This window comes from Phacochoerus africanus, chromosome 1, assembly GCF_016906955.1.
Source record: "Phacochoerus africanus isolate WHEZ1 chromosome 1, ROS_Pafr_v1, whole genome shotgun sequence".
Taxonomy (NCBI): domain Eukaryota; kingdom Metazoa; phylum Chordata; class Mammalia; order Artiodactyla; family Suidae; genus Phacochoerus; species Phacochoerus africanus.
In genome coordinates this window covers 23,363,634-23,384,263 of record NC_062544.1, presented here as the reverse complement: position 1 = coordinate 23,384,263, position 20,630 = coordinate 23,363,634, and the positions used below count along the sequence as shown (strand labels likewise).

The following is a 20,630-nucleotide window of genomic DNA, read 5'->3' as shown; positions in this document are numbered from 1 at the left end:
ATTTGAAAACAACCATCTATCACCTAAGCTTAAACTCTGGCTTCAGAAACCCCTCCATGCTCTACAGATACAGGAACAAAAGAGTTGCTTTATGGTTCTAAGTCCATTTCCTTTATGCAATTCTGACTGTATTATAACTACTATTATAGGGGAAAATGTGACATTATGTCTAAGAGTTTATTTAATATCAGTACACAGAGATTTATAGAGAGTCCCCCAAGGTGAAAACTGTTCAAATATAGTGTTTCAAATGATATTAGAAAAAAGTGACTACTTTTGTTCTACCAAATACATCTTTACTTGTAAAATTCTCTAATCCACATTTATTTGTAGGTAAATTCACCACAAGCACTTTTTTCTCCCTTTGCTTCACTGCAGACCTCTCCTTATTAGTTAAGTTTTTAAGCTGTATATAGCTTAAAAAAGAGAAGGTGTAAATTCTATAAATATGCATAAATACATCTTTATAGATGGTTCCATGAGACCATTGAGAATTCCACCCATGCAACAATTGCTAAAATACTTTGTTTAAAATGTGCCATAAGTTCTTGGATTACAACTGATTTTATTTATTAGGCAATCAGACTGCCTCCATTTAAATAGTATCTGACACACACTGAAGTTGAAAAAGTACACCAGTAAATGGATTCAATGTATGCCTTTATGAAAACTTCTAAAAGTAATTTCCTATCAAATAAGCACCTTTGGAGTGTTGGATGTGCCAAGTGTTAGAATTTTGTTAAAATTCAAAAGGAGTCAAGTGCAGATTTTTCCTTGAGAGTACACCTTGATTAGCTACATGAACAGAGGCATAAGTAAGACACATCCCCTTGTCCTCACTGTAGAATAAATTATTTCAGAATTAAATATAAATTAAAATGCAACATAGTGACATCTTTTTTAATACACCCGACTTGCCCAGGAAATGATGGGTTTTCAACATGGTTTGGAGATTAAACGATATTAAGCTGTGCTTTTGTATTCACAACAAGCTGTCTGCCTGCAACCTTCTTTTTCTTTTTTTAAATGCAAGAAAATACTTAGAGCTGCTCTAGTATAGATTTATAATATTTCATAGGAACATTCTTAACTGATTTATTTATCAATATTTTAATGGTAATTTTTTTTAGCAAACACACAATATATTCATAAAAAACCCCATAGCATTTGATGTTTTCTTTATAAATCAACTGTACCTAATGCAATTTATCTTTTAAAAATTGTTTTGGACTCAACAGAGTTCTGAGTTGCTAAGAAATCCACAAATAAGCACCTTATCTCTTTAATGACTTGCCTGGGCTTCCCTATATTTACTGCTTAATGATCGGAAGCATTTAATTTTCAAAGTTTCATTAAAACCCATCTACAAAGCTGATGGATAAGCAATAGTGATTTGTGATAGAAGGTGTAGGAAGCCATTAACCTACATAGGCACCAAGGAGAAAAGTAAACATAGAGAATACTTTTTGGAAGACAAGTCTCTTCCTATTTGTCATTATTAAACTCCAGAGCATCTGTTCCAAGTTTGATCTTCAATACGGATATGAGGCATTGCCGCCTGGAAATGAAAGTCTAAGATAAGGTAGGATTCTTAAGAGATCTTCATGAAAAAAAATAACCCAGGTTGCCATTTACTGGGAAGGGGAAATCAATACAAAGACCTAGAAACTTGTGGAGAGAGGACATTTTCTAGGTATAGGTCATAGTTTATCAAGTTGCCTCTTTGGCAATGTAATTTACTTGCTAATAAGACCCACTGACTATGCCGGAACAGCGTGTTATCATCAAAATGCGATTTTAAAATTCTCTCCTCATTTCTTGTGTGTTCGAGGTTTGCCGGTTGATTTTCCCCCCGAGCTGAGCGTGGGGAGACAAGGTCGATTTAAAAGAAAATGAATGGTTTTATACGCCTCTTTATTAAAAAACAAAAACATCCCGAGCCCCCACGTTGCACGGTACCCAGAACATTGAAACATATTTAAGAAGCGGTCCTACCGTTCTCATCATCTGACTTATTTTCGTTGTCAGAATCAGTCAAGGTAAGGGCTGAATTCTCACGGCTGGACAGGCCGGAACTGCGCCTGGATTTGAGCCCTCTCCCCCATAATCGGATGGCATGTTCTGGAGACATCCCTCCCTCTGTATCGGAGTCGGCGTCAGACCCTGTGCTCAGCGAATAGCCCTGGTGAAGGATCCCCATGTCGGAACAATAGCCACTTCGGTGCGGGGAGGGCTCACAGATTCCCAGTTCCGCAAGGGTGAAGTTAGTTCCTAGGGTGACAGCAACAAAGAGACAGGTTAAAAATTGTGAAATGCCTTCACATTTCAAATCTATTCTTACAAGAAGCACAGTTTCCTCTTCCAAAACTATGTCAGATTTGCTGTGGTATACAGAATTGGGTCTTAGGCAAAAGTATTTAGGATATTCGGGTCTATTTGAGAATGACAGCAACAAAAAAGTCAACATCTAAGATTCATTCTAGGACGGAGTGCTCAGATTTTATTTCAAAAAGGTTTAAGCATTGGCTGGTGTCTGGGGAGCACCAGGCAGCTGCAAAAACATTGGACTTATAAGAAGAGCTAATATATACCAAGCACTTCATTGTGCTCTAGGCATCTTTATATTCTGCAACTTTTATCTTACATTTAAAAATGTCACAACTTTATGACAATGATAATATTACTTTAATCATTTTGTAAATAAGGAAACTGAGGAACAGAGAATTTAAGCCACTTACCCAAGGTCACACATCTAGATTGTGGCAAAACCTGGATCTGATTCTTGAACAGTCTGTCTTCAAGTCAAAGGAGCTTAATCTTCCAATAAATGGGAGTGAGCGGGAGACCTGGGGACCAGTTCTAGCTTCCCACTGGTAAAGTCTCCTTGTGGCAAGTCTCTTAACTCCTGGAGCCCCAGTTTTCTGTAAAATCTGGGTATTAATCTCTTAAATTTCTCTCAGAATCACTATATATTTTATATGTGATTATATATATTCAAGAGTTGTTTTCTTAAGTGCGTATAGGTAAGATATTATTTAAATCAGCATCCTAGGAGAGTTCCCATTGCGGCTCAGCATGTTAAGGACCAATGCAGCCTTTGAGTATGAGGATTCAGTCCCTGGCCTTGCTTAGTGAATTAAGGATCATTGTTGCTGTGGTTGTCATGTAGGCCTCAGCTGCAGCTCTGATTTGACCCCTAGCCTGGAAACTTCCATATATCACAGATGTGGCCCTAAAAAGAAAAAAAAAAAAAATCAGCATCCTAGGGATGAAGAGTCCATCTTTTCATTTTAAAATGATATCAAACCATTTCTTTTTGCTAACACCATGTAAAACTAAAAGTGGGTTTAAACTGTGAAAGTGCATGTGTGTGTATGTGGGGAGTGCAGGGGTGGCTGTGGTTTAATGGGAAGCAGAGAGAATAGGTATTTATTGAACATGTCTACTGTGCCATGTGTTGGGCATAAGGCCAGTTACTCTAATAGGCTTTATCTCATTTAAATATCATAAAAGCACAGCAGTTGAGGTGTTAACCACTTTACAGTGGGTCTGGAAGCTGTTTCCAAGGTCACACCTGGGCAAGTGGCAGGTCCAGGATTCACCTCTCTATCTGCAGAGCCCAAGCCTGCACTCTCTCTGCAATGTCAGGTGGTCTCAACTGAAAGCCAATCTGGCAACATTTCTACACAGCAGAATGTTTTATTTGTGTGTTATAATATTCGGCACCTTAAAAGTCATTTTAAGGTTTCAACGCAGATGAGATGGAATCATGTAGTCCACTCTCTTTCTGGACAGGTAAATCTGACTTTTTTGGTTTTACGCAATTTATGGACAATGAAAAATGTCAAGAAGAAATGCGCTTTCATGCTGTGAGTAGAGAAAATCTAAATAACACCAAAGCCATGGTTTACCCACTCTCTGTATTGATTACATTAGAGCTATACATGTCTCCAAAATCATGATAGATATAATTAACACTGTGATAGTTCATGTACCTGATACCATTTCTCAGCTTTTGTTTTTATTTATTTATTTTTATTGAAGTATCTTTGATTTACAATGTTGTGTTAAGTTTCAGGTATACAGCAAAGTGATTCAATTATACATACACATCTCTTTTTTAGATTCTTCTCCATTATACAAAATATTGAATATAGTTCCTTGTGCTATACAGTAGGTCCTTGTTGTTACATGGTTTATATATAATTATATGTGCATGTTAATCCTAAACTTCCAATTATTTCTCCTCCCCTTTCCCCTTTGCTAACAAGTTTTTTTTTTCTATGTCTGTAGGTCTATTTATGTTTTGTAAATAAATTCATTTGTATCATTTTTTTTTTAGATTCCACATGTAAGCCATATCATATATTTGTCTTTGTATGGCCTACTTTACTTAATGTGATCATCTCGAGGTCCCCAAAAGTTTATATTAACCTAGTATGATGTTAATTTGTGACAGACACAAGTATTTTTATTCTGAGGATTTACTTTCCTGTCTTTACTGCACAATGAACTTCCACAGCCTTATTTCACTGTGTAAATGGAATTAAACTCAATATTGTTCATAATTATCTCTATAGAGTGAAACAGAACCAGCAAAATTTTCTGGGGGCATGGGGATTTCCTACTACCTGTGTGGGGAAGAAGAATGTCCTTACTGCCATCAGCACACGCTAAGGGCTTATTCCCTGGGCATAGTTGTATGATGCTGTCTGAAATTCTCTACCTAAGGTATGCTGTTCCAGCTGCATCCTGGGAAATAGGGTAGTGGGTTCTAATTGTATGCCAAAATCTATATTTCAGCTTCAGAAGATCATAAAATTAAAATTATTGATTTACAATGTTGTGTTCATATATATCTGATAATACAACTCTTTTCTATTGTTGCTTCTCTCATTCTTAAGTAATTAGAAAATATTATTTCATATTAGCATTCTCCCATCTTGCCTTTAGTGCTCATGTTTATTCTGAGAAATACTGCTTCTTTTCTCTCTAATAAGTGAAAACAACACAAACTAAAACATTTTTTTTTCACATGTGGGGATTTTTAGCTATATGATTCCATTTGAAATGGAGTGTTTTATGTATTAAGGCAACTTTCTGGATGGTTTTCTCACATCTCATTATCTGGATATAGCTTCAAAGACCTCCCCAGAAAAAGAGAAACAGTTATGTGAGCAAAGGAACCTTAAGCTTTCTGAAGAACCCGTGTGCTCTTCAATCTGGGTCCTAGAAATAACAGGCAGGAAGCCATATAACAAATGTAGTGTCTCTTCTCTGGTTATAAAATGTACATGATGATAAGAAATTAAAATATTTTTCTGTTAGAACAAACTTGAGATCTTCATGAATCAGCTTAAATTTGTATACATTCTAAAAGTAGCCACAATATTAGAAACGAAAAAAAGTACACTTTGAGAGTATCACCTTCAAGTTTACAAAACTGAAGCCACAAACAGGCATCACTGTAAAGGAACTGAAGGTACTCTACCTAACTCACCAGAAAAAGTTAAATAAGTTCACACTGGCTTATTCAAAAGAAGGTTTTCCTATAAAAACAGTTTTTTTTCTTCAAAAATATTACATCCTAAATGCCTTAGCTTTCTCTTCCAATAGGATCATGCTTCCTCCATGCTACCCTTTCCTCACAGTTCCTAGGTTAGTACTGTTTTAGTCTCAACTAACTCGTAGAATAGAAACCTCATTCTATTCTTTTGTACCTGGGACAGTTTCTGGTCCAAGCCTTTTCCTAACATACGAAGCCGGAGAGCCATATACATGGTAGAAAGGAAAAACTAGTCTATCACTTATTAAATCATTCAGCAATATTTATTGTTCCTAGAGCTGTGCTAGACACTGGAGATGTAACAGTAAGTAGTATAAAAATACAGTCCATGACACTTACAGTCTAACTGAGAAAGGGACATTAATCGAAGAATCACATAAAAAAGTACCATCTATACAGTGATAAATATTATACTGAAGAAGGACAGGGAGCCATGAAAGGTCATCCACTGGTCCAACCTTCCCTCCTTTCACAGAGTTCCCACCAGATCTTGATCCAGTGTGAGACGCAGGGCGCTGGGACTTTACTCCAGGGAGAAGTTACTACATCTCCTTCAGTTGCTTCTTACCATACCCAGTCTTCCAAATATTCCCCTATGTGAATTTATTTCAGACAAACATTTTTCATGTAGTTCACCTTACAGCATGAAGCCCTCATGTTACACATTCTGCTTAGCATGTAAATAGTATGGGGGATTTTTAATACTATGTCAACTTATTATTTTACACTTACTTTGCTCATTGATGGAAGACTGATTTTTCTCTAATTCATCTTGTATAATTATGTCTTTATTAAGCTCCAGGGCAGCTTTGAATAGAAGAGAGAGACTAGTCATTGTGTGATTCTCCAAGCTAAGGTTTCTAGAGGACAAAAGTCAACATTTCATCCCTTCTTTACTATCTTGCAGAAAGACAAAAAGTGGCACAATAGTTCAATATGCATGGAACACATATTTGCCCTCTAGTTGTTTCCAACCTCCCTGGCATCAGTAATTAAAGTGAGGATGAATCGCCAACTCTTTCCATCTCAGGTTTTATGGTTGTTGCCAACACGCTGCTTAGTGTTGTCTCACATTCCAGTGTTAAGGCCAGGGTCAATATTTTTACAGATGAATGATTACACAAAATCTATGTTATTTACATCATGAAACTTTATTATAATGTGAAGTGTTGGGAAAGAATATCAATGTCAAAAAATTTCTAGGTGACCAGGATAACAGAACAAAAGTCTTTAAAAATAACTCCAATTGTTTGAAAGTCTTCTTGATTTAAGCTATCTTTTTTTTTTTATTGTAACCTCAGTGTGTGACTAGAATCCTTTCCAAAACTTTTTCAGAGAGAAATTTTGCAATAGATACCAAGAGTCATCCCTTGACCAACACATTTTATTTGGGGACACAATTCTAAGGAAGTATATGTCAGTGCATTGTGATCTTGGCTTTATTTTCTAAGTTTTTACCGACTTCTCACACTCTGAAATAACCTTTAACTAGGAAAAGCACATATGTCTCTAAGTCAGAATTATCATGTCATGGTAATACCAGCGAATACAAATAGCTCTGAAAATGTCAGCATTTGAACAGATTTTCTTCTCTGAGGGCAGGATGATAAAAGTTAACAGTAGTAATGGGGGAATTCAAAATAGAAAACTTTTATAATCTAAATGTTTACTATGTGAGTCCCCTGCGTTTAAGAGAATAAATTTTACATAGGGAAGCAAAAGCTGCTATAACATGAAAATAGTCAGTAGTGATCACTTATAAAATAAATCCCCACCTAGCACCACCACTTATTAGTAGTATCTCTTCTCATATCAACCACCATATCATTGTCCATGCCATCAATTAACTACTGATCACAGGATATCATTTGGTGCCAATCTGAGATGAAATTGTAAAACTTATAAAGATGTATATTTCCATGAAGTCAATAAAAGTGATGCTGAAAAACAGTAGGATCTAATAAGGCCACAAAGTAACCAAGATCTAACAGAATTAAGCTGTTAACAAAAGCAGATAGAAATGAATGTTGGCAGGATAATACATTCTTAAAAAGGTGATGGACTTCCTATTCTAGACCAAAATGAAATTCCCCACTTCTCTCTACATCTTCCACTAAGGACAGCCAAAGTCCCTGGGTAGTACATACGAAAAATACATAAAATGAATTTAAAAGGGATTGGGAAGGAGATAGATCCACTAGGGTCCTGGGACCTGAAGAAAAATATAGTGGTGGGTTCACTGGGTTTTCTTTTTGCCTCATATACCCCAAATGTGGTACTGGAGAAATCTGCAAACTGGAAACACCAATAGAAGCAGACAAAATAAACCCAAAGTAAAGCCTACTGCCATGTGGAGTCCTTCCCCACCTCCATAAACACACCAGGGTGGAATGAAAGAAGACTGAGTGGGGAGTGGGAACTTTCCTTGTCACCCAGTAGTACTGAGGTTTCTCTGATTCACCTGCAAGAGTGTCATTGGAGACCATCAGGGGATTCTTGACTTCCATTTCCACAAGATAGTAATGAAATGCTCTTCCCCCTCCCTCTTGGTGTCAGAAGAGAATAATGATAAATCTAGTTTCGCCATTACTAGAGGATTGAAGGGGAACTGTAAGGTTGTCTTCACTCAACCAAGTTGGTATCTGCAGGGTCCTAGTGGTGATTTGACCCAACTCTAGCCAGTAGGAAGGAGGCATCCTTCTTCACTTGACCCCCTATCTCCCCTTGTCCAAGTCGGCCAGGTGAGGGGCCTGGACTTTCACCTCTACCTGGTAGTCAGGCCTTCAGGCCCCACTTTTCTCCCAGCTTGGTGTCAGAAGAAGCCAGCTGAAATGTAAGATTTAAATAAGATTTAGATTTTTAAAACATAATACTTCAAATAGCCAGGGTATATTAAAAAATCACTCATCATACTAAGAACCAGGAAAATCTCAACTTGAATGAGGAAAGATAATTATTTAAATAAAAGGTTAAAGAGAGGCCCTTCAGAAAATTAATGAATCCAGCAAATATTTTTTTTTTTTTTTTTTTTGCAAAATGAACCTCTTATGATCATGCTGCAATATGCAACTCTGAATGAAAGATGGACTATTGTTTGGTCATATAGTTGTTCCATAAAAGGTATAGTATGCCCCAATGAATTGTTCTTCTTTATCATTTTGAATAATTATATAATACATTTGGAATAATAAATTATAGTAAACATAAAACAAAATATACTCTTGATAATTTTATTTTCTCAAGATAAATTACAATAAATTATTTTTACTATTTAATATGAACTATTGGTTCTTTCTAAACATTGATTCCTTTTTTAGGTGGCCTTTTTTCTAGGATAATTTATCCTAAGACAAAGAGAATCTCTTGTAAATAAACATGGGTCACTTTTCTTGAGCAAATGTTAGACTCTACATTTTAAAGTCAGGAGTGAATACTGATTCCAAATTTTTCTAGCAGATATTTAAGAAAAGAACATAAATTATAATGCTATAGTTCTCTTTATGAAAGAAAGTAATCTAATTCCATAAGCTTTTGTAAAATAGAAAGCTATCAGGAAAAATACAAAAATTGTAAGCGACAAAATATAACTTTCACCTTTGTTTGAATAATCACAATATATCACCAAATTGTTACCCTACATTTAACGTCGACAACTTACTCTGAATTTTGAGCAATCAAAGCTATGCATAAGTTGCACAAAATAATGAGCCCCAAAAATTACAAACATTATCTAAAATATTATTTTAATGTGATTTTAAAATCTACATATTTGTATAGGCAATGGTAACAATGTTGAAAGCCACTGAAGGAACTATTTATTAATTCTAATGTTTTATGCTTGTGTATACTAAAATTCTTCACATAAACTCTCTCTTAATGCCCTTCTAAAGTTCATCTGATTTTACGCATTCAGATATTTTCCCAAATGTTGACAAAACTGTTCACGAAATATCCTGTGGCTTAAAACTACAGAGTAGGTGTACACGCATTAGTATTCATAAAAATTTAAGCAAATGTTTGTATTTCAAAAATATACTTTAAGGATCACAATTTCCTTTTTGTGTATAGCACCTAAAATGTTAATATTTTGCTATTTCCAAACTTGCAGATTAATTATTTTAGTCTGTATCTGCATGCCTGATGTGTTATGACTTGTCCAATTTGTAACTAGAATCATTCCAATGTAAAGAAACACATTCCAAATAAGAGAAACACCAAAAGGCTCATGAAGACAGGAGAGTTTCCAATATTTCAAGTTTCTCTGTAAGCTTCATACCCTCAAAACCAATGGTGGATGTGGCCTTCTCCTCTGATATGGCATTTCCACATCCCAACCTGAACAAAGCCCAGTCTGGGAAACCCAAAAGTGGTTTCAACAAAAGCTTCCACTGAACAACTGCCAGTTCATAAATAGAAACGAAATGTTCAGTAACCCAGCTAGCTGGAGACTCTTTTCTGCTGATGAAAATTCCAAGATTAAAAATCAATTCCAGCATTAAAAACTTATATCAATCAGCATTACAAAGATATACAATCATCGGACCATGTGAGACTCTGCTTATCCAAACTATTTTTTATTAATCAGAAAAACAATCAATCAATCAAAGAACAAGAGTGGGTTCGCTGCAGTGGTCTAGCTGTTCTGTGTTTGAGAATGTAAGATTAGCTACATTTACTAAGGACTTCATAATGTGACAAGCACTGCCATAAGTGCATTTATACACAGTTTTCCCATTAATTGGGGCAGTAGCCCTAAACAGTCACTACATATACAGCATAGGGTTAAAGTGGGAGTTCCAGAATCTGTTCTAAAAATATTCATTGACCATATATTCTTAGAAGTAATTACTTCTGATGAGTCTCCATATACTCACTATAAAATAGACTTAAAAATGCTTCATAAGATTCTTGGAAGCACTGAATTAGGGCAAGTACACGTGCTTAGCACATTGCCTGTCAGAGAGTAATCACACAACAAATGTCAATATTATGAGGATTATCCATTTACAAATAAAGAAACCTTGTTTTTTAAAAGCATTATTAACACTTTATTTTTTCTTGAGCTGATTTTGAAAGATTTGGACCAACATATTTTTCCAGGAACATGCCCATGTCCTCTTGTCTTCAATAGATTAGCACAGTTATCCAAATCTTTGTGTCTCTTAAATTTATGCAGTATTTATAGAATTCTGTATTTTTTTCTTTTCTGACATTATTTATTGGTGCTTTATTTCTTTAAATTGAATTGGTTTCAGCAATGATTGAGTAATTGTTTTTGTCTTTCTAAAAGCTAATTTTCGCTTTTACAATTCTATCTACTCTATACATTTTCTGTTTATTAAATTTACACTTAGATATACAAATTACCCCTTTCTCTTTGTGTTCATTCATTGATCTTTTCTGTATCTTTAAAATTTGACTCTTTGTATCATCAATGTCTAGCCATTCTTCCATTTTAAGAATTTCAGCCTATATATTTCTCTCTTAGGATGACTCTTACTGCATCTCATAAGTTTTGATTCACAGCAGTTTCACTGTTGTTTAGATCTAAATATTTTCATGTTTTTATTGAACTATTTATTAAATGTCTGAATGTATTGGGATATTTTGTGTATATCTCTGGTTCTGACTTCTAATTTAGTTATACTTGGCTAGAGAGCATTATTTTGATAGTACTAAATTTTTGAATAATTTTTGAAATTTACTCTATACCCTGCTAAATTTTTATAAGTATTTCACGTGTTTTTGAAAAGAAAACATATCAGCTCATTATTGAGTGTAAGATTCACTATATGTCAGTTAAACCAAATTACTAATCATGTGTTCAATGCTTCTACATGGTACTAATTTGTCTTTTTTTTTTTTTTTGGTCTTTTTGCCTTTTCTAGGGTTGCTCCCTCGGCATATGGAGATTCCCAGGCTAGGGGTCTAATTGGAGCTGTGGCCACCGGCCTATGCCAGACCCACAGCAACGTGGGATCCGAGCCTCGTCTGCAACCTACACCACAGCTCACGGCAATGCCGGATCCTTAACCCACTGAGCAAGGCCAGTGCAACCTCATGGTTCCTAGTCAGATTTGTTAACCACTGCGCCACGACGGGAATTCCTAATTTGCCTTTTGATTATCTTATGAAGAATTGGATGTTGTCTGACCAACATCACTTAGTATGAGAATCTCTAGGTCCATCCATGTTGCTGCAAATGGCATTATTTTATATATATATATATATTTTTTTGGCTGCCCCACTGCAAATAGAGTTCCCAGGCAAGGATCAGCTGCAGCCCATTCTGTGTGGCAATGCTAAACGCTTTAATCATGCCAGGCTGGGGATCTGACATGGCACTACAGAGACACTACCAATCCTGTTGGACCACAGTAGGATCTCTTATCTCATTCATTTTTAATGGCTGAGTGATGGTCTTTTATATATATGAACCACATCCAGTGAAAGGCAAACATCAATGATAGCATTTGTACATAGAATCTACATAAAGGATACAAACAACTTATCTGTAGAAGAGACAAATACAGACTTTGAAAACAAAAGAAACAGGTCAGGGGTAGGGATGGGTTAGGGCTCTGGGACTGGCATATGCACACTGTGGTACATGGAATGACTGGTTCAATGGGGGCATGCTATATAGCACAGGGAGCTCTACTCGATATTTCATGAAAATCTAGTGGGGAAAAAAAATCTGAAAGAGATTGGATGTGTGTACATGTCTCCCTGAATCACTTTGCTGTACGGCAGATATCACAACATTCTAAATCAGCTATACCTCAATAAAACCTTTGTTTTTTGGGGGGAGCTGCACCTGAGGCATATAGAGTTTCCCAGGCTAGGAGTCAAATCTGAGCTGTAGCTGCTGGCCTACACCACAGCCACAGCAATGCAGGATCCAACCCGAGTCTGCAACTTACACCACAGTTCATGGCAATACCAGATCTGTAACCCACCGAGCAAGGCCAGGGATCGAACCTGCATCCTCATGGATACTAGTTGGGTTTGTTAACCACTGAGCCACTAGGCAAACTCCTCAATTAAACTTTAAAAGATGGAAAAAAAAAAAAGAATTGAAAGCTATATGAAATTTCCTTTTTCTCCCCCAAGTTTTATCTCTATTTGCTTTATGTCTAGTTGTATGTACATATAGGTTTATAATAATTATAGATTTCTAATGGGATGAAAATTTTATTATCAACATGTAGTGACTATCTCTAATAAATTTTTGAGATAATATTTCTTAATATATTGATATTATATAAGGAATTTGTCCATTTAATCTAAACAGTCATAGTCATGAAAATATCCTTAAATACATAAATTATTTATAACAATATTCCTTCTTTCATTCCTGATTTGAGGTAGTCATGTATTCTCTTTTTTTCTTGATTATTTTAGCTAAGGGTTTATGGACTTTATCAGTTTTTCAAGGGACCAGCTTTTGGCTTTAATGTTTTCATTTATTGTTTATTTTCTATTTCTTTAAATTTTGTTCTTATCTTTGACTGTCTCTACTTACTCTAGGTTTCATTTACTTATCCTTTTCTAGGTTCTTGAGGTAGAAATGCAGATCACTGATTTAAAAATAAATTTAGGGAGTTCCCATTGTGACTCACTGGATTATGAACCTGAGTAGTATCCATGAGGCTGCGGGTTCGATCCCTGGCCTTGCTCAGTGGGTTAAGGATCCAGAGTTGCCATGAGCCATGGTGTAGGTCGCAGATACAGCTTGGATCCCACAGTGCTGTGGCTATGGCATAGGCTGGCAGCTGCATCTCCAATTCAACCCCGAGTCTGGGAGCTTCCATATGTTGCAGGTGTGGTCCTAAGAAGCAAAAAAATAAAAATAAATAAAAACATGTAAAAAATAAAAACATATTCTTAAATAAACATATAAACCTATCATCTTTCCCTCTTTCCCTGCATCCCACAAATTTGGATATGTTGAACATTCATTATTGTTCAATTCCAAATATTTTCTGAATTCTTTTATACTTTGATGTATGGGTTACTTAGAAGTGGGTAATTTTATTTCTATGTATTTGGGACTTATTTTTTTTTATTGTTAACAATATCTCAAGTACTCCGTAGAGAACAGAGCAAATTCTTCAGGGTTCCCTCTTGAAATTAACTGAGACTTACATTTAGCCTAGAATATAATGTATGTTGCTGAATGTCCCATTGGAAAACAGTGTTTCCTGAAGTTGCATGTAGTTTTCTAGAAATGCCTATTAGGTCAAAATGATTAACAATGCTATTCTCTAGCCTAACTGATAGTTTTAGTCTAGTTGCTCTATCAGTTACTGAGGAAAGGGTTAAATCTGTAAATTATGTGCTTTTCTTTCTCCCTTTAGTCACCCCCTCCAACCCTTCTTCTCCTCTTCCTCCTCCTTGTTCATCGGCTTCTTTTTGAAACTATGTGATTAGATATACAATTTTATATCACCAGGGTGAATGGACCCTTTTATCAATTTCAAATATCCATCTTCTTCTCTTGCAATATTCGTGGTCTTTAGGTCTATTTTGCCTGATAAAAAATTATTAATTTTTCTTAAATGAACAATAAACATTCAATGTACAATATGTCTAATTTCATTCCTTTACTTTCAGCTGTTCGGTGTCTTTGTATTTAAAATATGTCTCTTGTAGACAGCATGTATTTGGGACTTGCTAGTTAAATAATCTGGCAATCTGTTCCTTTTAATTGATGTGATGGCCCATTTATATTAATGTAATTATTGGTATGGCTGGTATCACCATTTTGCTGTTTTTCATCTTTGTCCTTTTTTGTTGTTCTTCTCTGTTTCCTTTTCTACCTTCACTTGGCTTAATAACTTTTAAAATTTTTAAAATTTAATTTTCATATTAGCTTGTTAGCTATCTCTTCCCCTATTTTTTAGTGATCATTCTAAGGATTACAACATGTGTGTTACATCAGTCTACCAAGAGTTCTTTACTTTGAATGAAAGCAATTTTTTATTGTTTAAAAATGTATGTAAAATGCATTGTGGTTGGATTTTTAAAAATGTCTCTTAACATATAAACTATGGGATTAGGTTTTAAATGTTTGGATTGAAACAGAAGGGGATCTGAATGAGACAAGGTTGGCTACGTATGAGAATTGCTGAAGTTGGGCCACCAGACACAGAAGGTCCATGGCAGTATTCTCCCTACTTTTGTGGTGTGTTTAAAAATTTCTCTAATGGAAAAAAAATACAATAAAAACATAACATTTTGAAATTCTGCCTAGGTTAAATATTTATGAAAAGAAAAAAAAGAAAAGCCATTTTGAACCTAGGCCTAAGAAACTGATGGCTGAGGGAAAAAAAAAAAGAAAGAAAGAAAAAAGGAACAGTTTTCTCTGATTCTTTGGAAGAAAGGGGCACTGGAAGACTAGGGACCAAGGTGGGAGGATACTTTTCCTTGCATTGCCTTTTGTACCTTTCAGTTTTATATCGAGTATATGACTTAGCTGTGAGAACTAGATGAAATCATCTAAAAGTACATTTTAAACCCTGAAGTCACTGTGAACTTTACGTCAAAACATTTGGAAATCTGGACTCAATGGGTGACTATCTAGAAAAATGTATTGACAAAATTAAAAAGAAATGGAAAATTTAAATAACTCTATAGTCTTTATGAAATGGAATCGACAATTAAAAAAAATTGTACCCATTAAACAAACAAACAAACAAACAAAACACTAGGCCTAGACAGTTTTCAGTAAAAGATTTTATCAGTTTCTTGGAAAATAAAGCTCTTATACCACATAAACTTAATCTTGATTGAAAAATTCAACAGGATTGGCACAGTATGAAAACACGTACGTTAAAATCTTAAATATGGAAACTGTTTTGAAAAGAGCAGGACTGTCCAAATGTGCCTCTGGTTGCCACTCCTCAAACTTGAACCATGAGCTAGCTGAGGGGTGCCCCCTTCTCCCAGCTGAGGGGATGGAATCCAAGCTTGGATTTCCATGGGTCTAGTGGCTGGCGGGGCTACACTATCCCACAGCCCCAAGTGGTCCCCTGTATGCATCCACCCTGTCATGCCATGGACAGGCTAGCCTTCTGGGAGGAGAAATCCACTCTGGACCCTCTGTTGCACTGGAACCCACTCCTATGCAGCAGATGCCCTGGCAAGCTTTCCTGAAAGGAGGAGAGACTGGGGACCATAAGCAACCCATCCTGCAGATCCAGGCTTTGTGATTTCCTCTTCCTCAATCACCAGGAAGGTAACATTGTAGAATTTACCTTGACCCCTTGTGTACCACGGTGGCAGCCTGGAGGAGACCACTGGCGGAGCAGAAACAATACCATGTATTTATGGGCACTCACATATTTAGCAATGGCAATGGGGCCACACTAACTTCTGAATAATGACTACCTTTGCAGGGTTGAGCAGTTATCAGGGAGAGGTCCAAAAGGAACTCTGACTACACCTGTCCTACTTCATTTAAAATAATTGTTGGGGAGTTCCTGCTGTATTGCACAGAAGAAATGAATCTGACTAGGATCCATGAGGACACAGGTTCAATCCCTGGCCTCACTCAGAGGGTTAAGGAACCAGCATTGCTGTGAGCTGTGTAGGTCACAGATGTGGCTCAGATCCTGAGTTACTATGGCTGTAGTGTAGACTGGCAGCTACAGCTCTGATTCAACCCCTAGCCTGGGAACTTCCATATACCTTGGGCATGGTCCTAAAAAGCAAAAAATAAATAAATAAATAAATAAATAAATAAATAAAAACAACCCCCCCCAAAAAAAACAACAAAAACAAAAATTGACCAAACAAAACAATTCTTGGAATAAAAATATCTGTATTGGTTAAATCTGTTTTTGTCGTTTTTGTTGCTCTTTTTTCTTCCCTCCTTCTCTTTTTCTCTCCTCTTGTAGTTTGATGACTTTCTTTAGTGTTGTATTTGAGTTGATTTTTCTTATTTGTTTGTGTATCAATTGCAGATTTTTGGTTTGCAGTTGCCCTAAAGTTTTGATATAGGAGTATATATATATATATATGTAGCCTATATATATATATATATATATATATATATATATATATATATATAGTCTATATATATATATACAAGATTGTTTTAAGTTGCTGGCCTCTTAATTGCAAGTGCATCTCCAGTGTCCTGCATTTGTACCCTCCTCTTCTCATGATTTCTGATTTTGGTAGCATAATTGTGCATGGATGATTTCCTAACTTTACTGTATATATGCCTTTACTGATTAGCCTTGTCATTTATGGCATTTTTATTTCTGGTTGTGGCCTTTTCTTTTCTGCCTAGAGAAGTTCCTTTAGTAGTAGTTGTAAAGCTGGTTTAGTGCTGCTGAATTCTCTTAGCTTTTGCTTATCTGTAAAGCTTTTGATTTCTTCTTCAAATGTGAATGAGAGCCTTGCTGGGTAAAGTAATCTTGGTTGGAGGTTTTTACCTTTCATCACATTAAGTATATCATGCCACTCCCTCCTGACCTGCAGTTTCTGCTGAAAAATCTGCCGATAACCTTATCGGGATTCCCTTGTATGTTGTTTCTTTTCCCTAGCTGCTTTCAAGATTTCCTCTTTGTCTTTAATTTTGGTCAGTTTGATTAATATGTGTCTCAGGGTTTTCCTCCTTGGGTTTATTTTATATGGTACTCATTGTGGTTCCTTTCCCATGTTAGGGAAGTTTTTGGCTATTATCTCTTTGAGTATTTTTTCTGTCCCCTTCTCTCTCTCTTCTCCTGGCATCCCTATAATATGGATGTTGGTGCGTTTAATGTTGTCCCAGAGTTCTCTGAGACTCTCTCCATTTGTTTTCAATCTTTTATTTCTTTTCTCTTCTGCATCTGTAATTTCCACTAATCTGTCCTCCACCTCGCTTATTCATTCTTCTGCCTCCTGTATTCTGCTGTTAGCTGCTTCTAGTGAATATTTTATTTCAGTTATTGTATTTTGCATCTCTGCTTAAGTTTTAAATCTTGTATTTCTTTGTTCAGTGTTTTCTGTAAATTATCAATCTTTGCCTCCAGTTTATTTCCAATGTCTTGCATCATCTTCAGCATCAACAGTCTAAAGTCTTTTTCCTGGAGGCTGAGAATCTCTAGATCACTTAGCTGTTTCTTCTGGGTTTTTTTCTTTCCCCCTCATCTGAGTTATAGTTCTCTGTCTTTTCATTTTTATAGGTTTTTGGTGTGGTGTCCTTTTTGCAGACAATAGAGTTGTAGCCTCTCTTACTTCTGGTGTCTGCCCCCCCTTGTGGCTGAGGCTGGTACGGGGGCTTGCTGTAGGCTTCCTGATGAGAGGGACTGATGCTTGTCCACTGCTTCTGATTTTTTTTTTTCAGTTGACTAATTTTCTTTTAAATTGTGCCTTGTCTCATAGTTATTGTATCTACTAAACTTTTTTTTTTTCTTTTCCAACTGTACAGCAAGGGGGTCAGGTTATCCTTACATGTATACATTACAATTATATTTTTCCCCCACCCTTTCTTCTGTTGCAACATGAGTATCTAGACAAAGTTCTCAATGCTATTCAGCAGGATCTCCTTGTAAATCTATTCTAAATTGTGTCTGATAAGCCCAAGCTCCCGATCCCTCCCACTCCCTCCCCCTCCCATCAGGCAGCCACAAGTCTCTTCTCCAAGTCCATGATTTTCTTTTCTAAGGAGATGTTCATTTGTGCTGGATATTAGATTCCAGTTATAAGTGATATCATATGGTATTTGTCTTTGTCTTTCTGGCTCATTTCACTCAGTATGAATAAACTAAAAATGGCTGAAAGACTTAAATATACGACAGGACACCATCAAACTCCTAGAAGAAAACATAGGCAAAACACTCTCTGACATCAACATCATGAATATTTTCTCAGGTCAGTCTCCCAAAGCAATAGAAATTAGAGCAAAAATAAACCCATGGGACCTCATCAAACTGAAAAGCTTTTGCACAGCAAAGGAAACCCAGAAGAAAACAAAAAGACAACTTACAGAATGGGAGAAAACAGTTTCAAATGATGCAACTGACAAGGGCTTAATCTCTAGAATATATAAACAAATAATACAACCCAACAGCAAAAAAGCCAATCAATCAGTGGAAAAATGGGCAAAAGACCTGAATAGACTGTTCTCCAAAGAAGATATACAGATGGCCAACAAACACATGAAAAAATGCTCAACATCGCTGGTTATAAGAGAAATGCAAATCAAAACTACCATGAGATACCACCTCACACCAGTCAGAATGGCCATCATTAATAAATCCACAAATAACAAGTGCTGGAGGGGGTGTGGAGAAAAGGGAACCCTCCTGCACTGTTGGTGGGAATGTAAACTGGTACAGCCACTATGGAGAACAGTTTGGAGATACCTTAGAAATCTCTACATAGAACTTCCACATGACCCCGCAATCCCACTCTTGGGCATCTATCCGGACAAAACTCTACTTAAAAGAGGCACGTGCACCCGCATGTTCACTGCAGCACTATTCACAATAGCCAGGACATGGAAACAACCCAAATGTCCATCGACAGATGATTGGATTCGGAAGAGGTGGTATATATACACAATGGAATTCTACTCAGCCATAAAAAAGAATGACATAATGCCATTTGCAGCAACATGGATGGAACTAGAGAATCTCATACTAAACTTTTTATTTCAACAATTATATATTTCCTTTATAAAATTTATATAGCTTTTTAAGTGTTTCTGTTCAGTTTTTCTATTATAGTTTTACTTGCTCATTTGCATATTATATATAGTTGAAAAGTATGTAGCTGATAAATTCTAACATTTTAGGACTTTAAAGATAAAAATTGGTTATTCATTGATTTGCTCACTCTTAACTATAAATGTTTGTCTTCTTACATATTTAATTAGATTTAATTTTAGCTGGCGTTGGTTTACAGAATTTTTAAAATCACAAGGACCTAAACTGAGGATTCTCGCCTACTGAAAAATATATATTTGCTTCCTGCCAGGCCATGTGGTACTATTTATCACATGTCTCTTTTCAATGGCCATTCAAGAATCAGAAGAAATTAGCAAGAGATGACACAGAAAGAAAAGACATTAAACATATAATGGAGATATTAAGAGAGAATGATAGTCTTAGTTTAATTAGTAAAGCCAAGATCATGGGGGTAAATATTTAAGAGGCAAAGGCCATGAGGCAATGGTACTATTTAATACATGTCTCTTTTCCTAATGCAGGAATCTCAGTTTCATGTTCTCCACCTTGTTCTGAGTTCAAGGTCCAATCTCCCAGCTGCAGCTCTGACAACAGCCCTTGCTCTCATTCAAGACCTCCTATGAGCTTGCAATTCAGTCTTCAGTCTGCAGATTTCTCACTACAGAAACTTTTTAGTTCCTATTTTTTTTTTCTGTTTTAGCTGTTTGGAGATGTCTCAATTATTCTCAGGACTTTATTGTTGTTGTTTTGATCAAGCTAGTTAATATTTCCATGCTCCTATTTTCTCTTATAGCAGTGTTTGCCTCATGAGATCATTGGGTTGATGAACAAATATATATAAATGTAGAACTTTGTAGAACAGAGTAAAAAGTCAATAAATATTAGCTATTATTATGCATATCACTGTTATGTTACCCAGTCAGTGTAAAACTACAAAATGATGGGCAGAATTCCATTTTCATTTTTTTTCTACTACTAGGCGAATGAATTAATTTTTTTCTAGTTAAGCTGTGCCTATTTAGATATATTTAATATTTATTCCATTATGTAATGTAATATCCTGCTTTCTCAAATAATACAAAGAAAATTGGGTGTATCAGTAGAGAAGTTATTGAGGTTAACTGAAATTTTGACAAAGGCATATGACATTTGCATTCTCAGCACTCATAGAAGGTCCCTGGCTCCATCATGTACTTGATGTTTTCAAAACATTTTGACTTTCCCATCACTGAAGAATTATTCTAGATCTCAAGAGTTAATTAACTCATCTACAGTCTGACGTCTAGTGAGATGGATAGATTACAGTCTATCACCAGGTGAATATATATATATGTATAGCAGATATTATGCTTCAGTAACTCATCAAAGTTTACATCATCACC

At 35.9% G+C, this 20,630-nt stretch overlaps 1 protein-coding gene across 1 annotated transcript in view; it reads right to left on the bottom strand.

Moving 5' to 3' along the window:
- Positions 1-1,913: 1,913 nt before the first annotated feature.
- LOC125129055 (teneurin-2-like) overlaps positions 1,914-20,630 on the bottom strand; it is a 283,126-nt gene continuing 264,409 nt past the window's right edge. Inside the window, exon 3 of the mRNA XM_047783362.1 lies at positions 1,914-2,271. Within this exon, the coding sequence (XP_047639318.1) occupies positions 1,979-2,271 (293 nt within the window). The 3' untranslated portion in view covers positions 1,914-1,978. The remainder of the gene's footprint in view (positions 2,272-20,630) is intronic.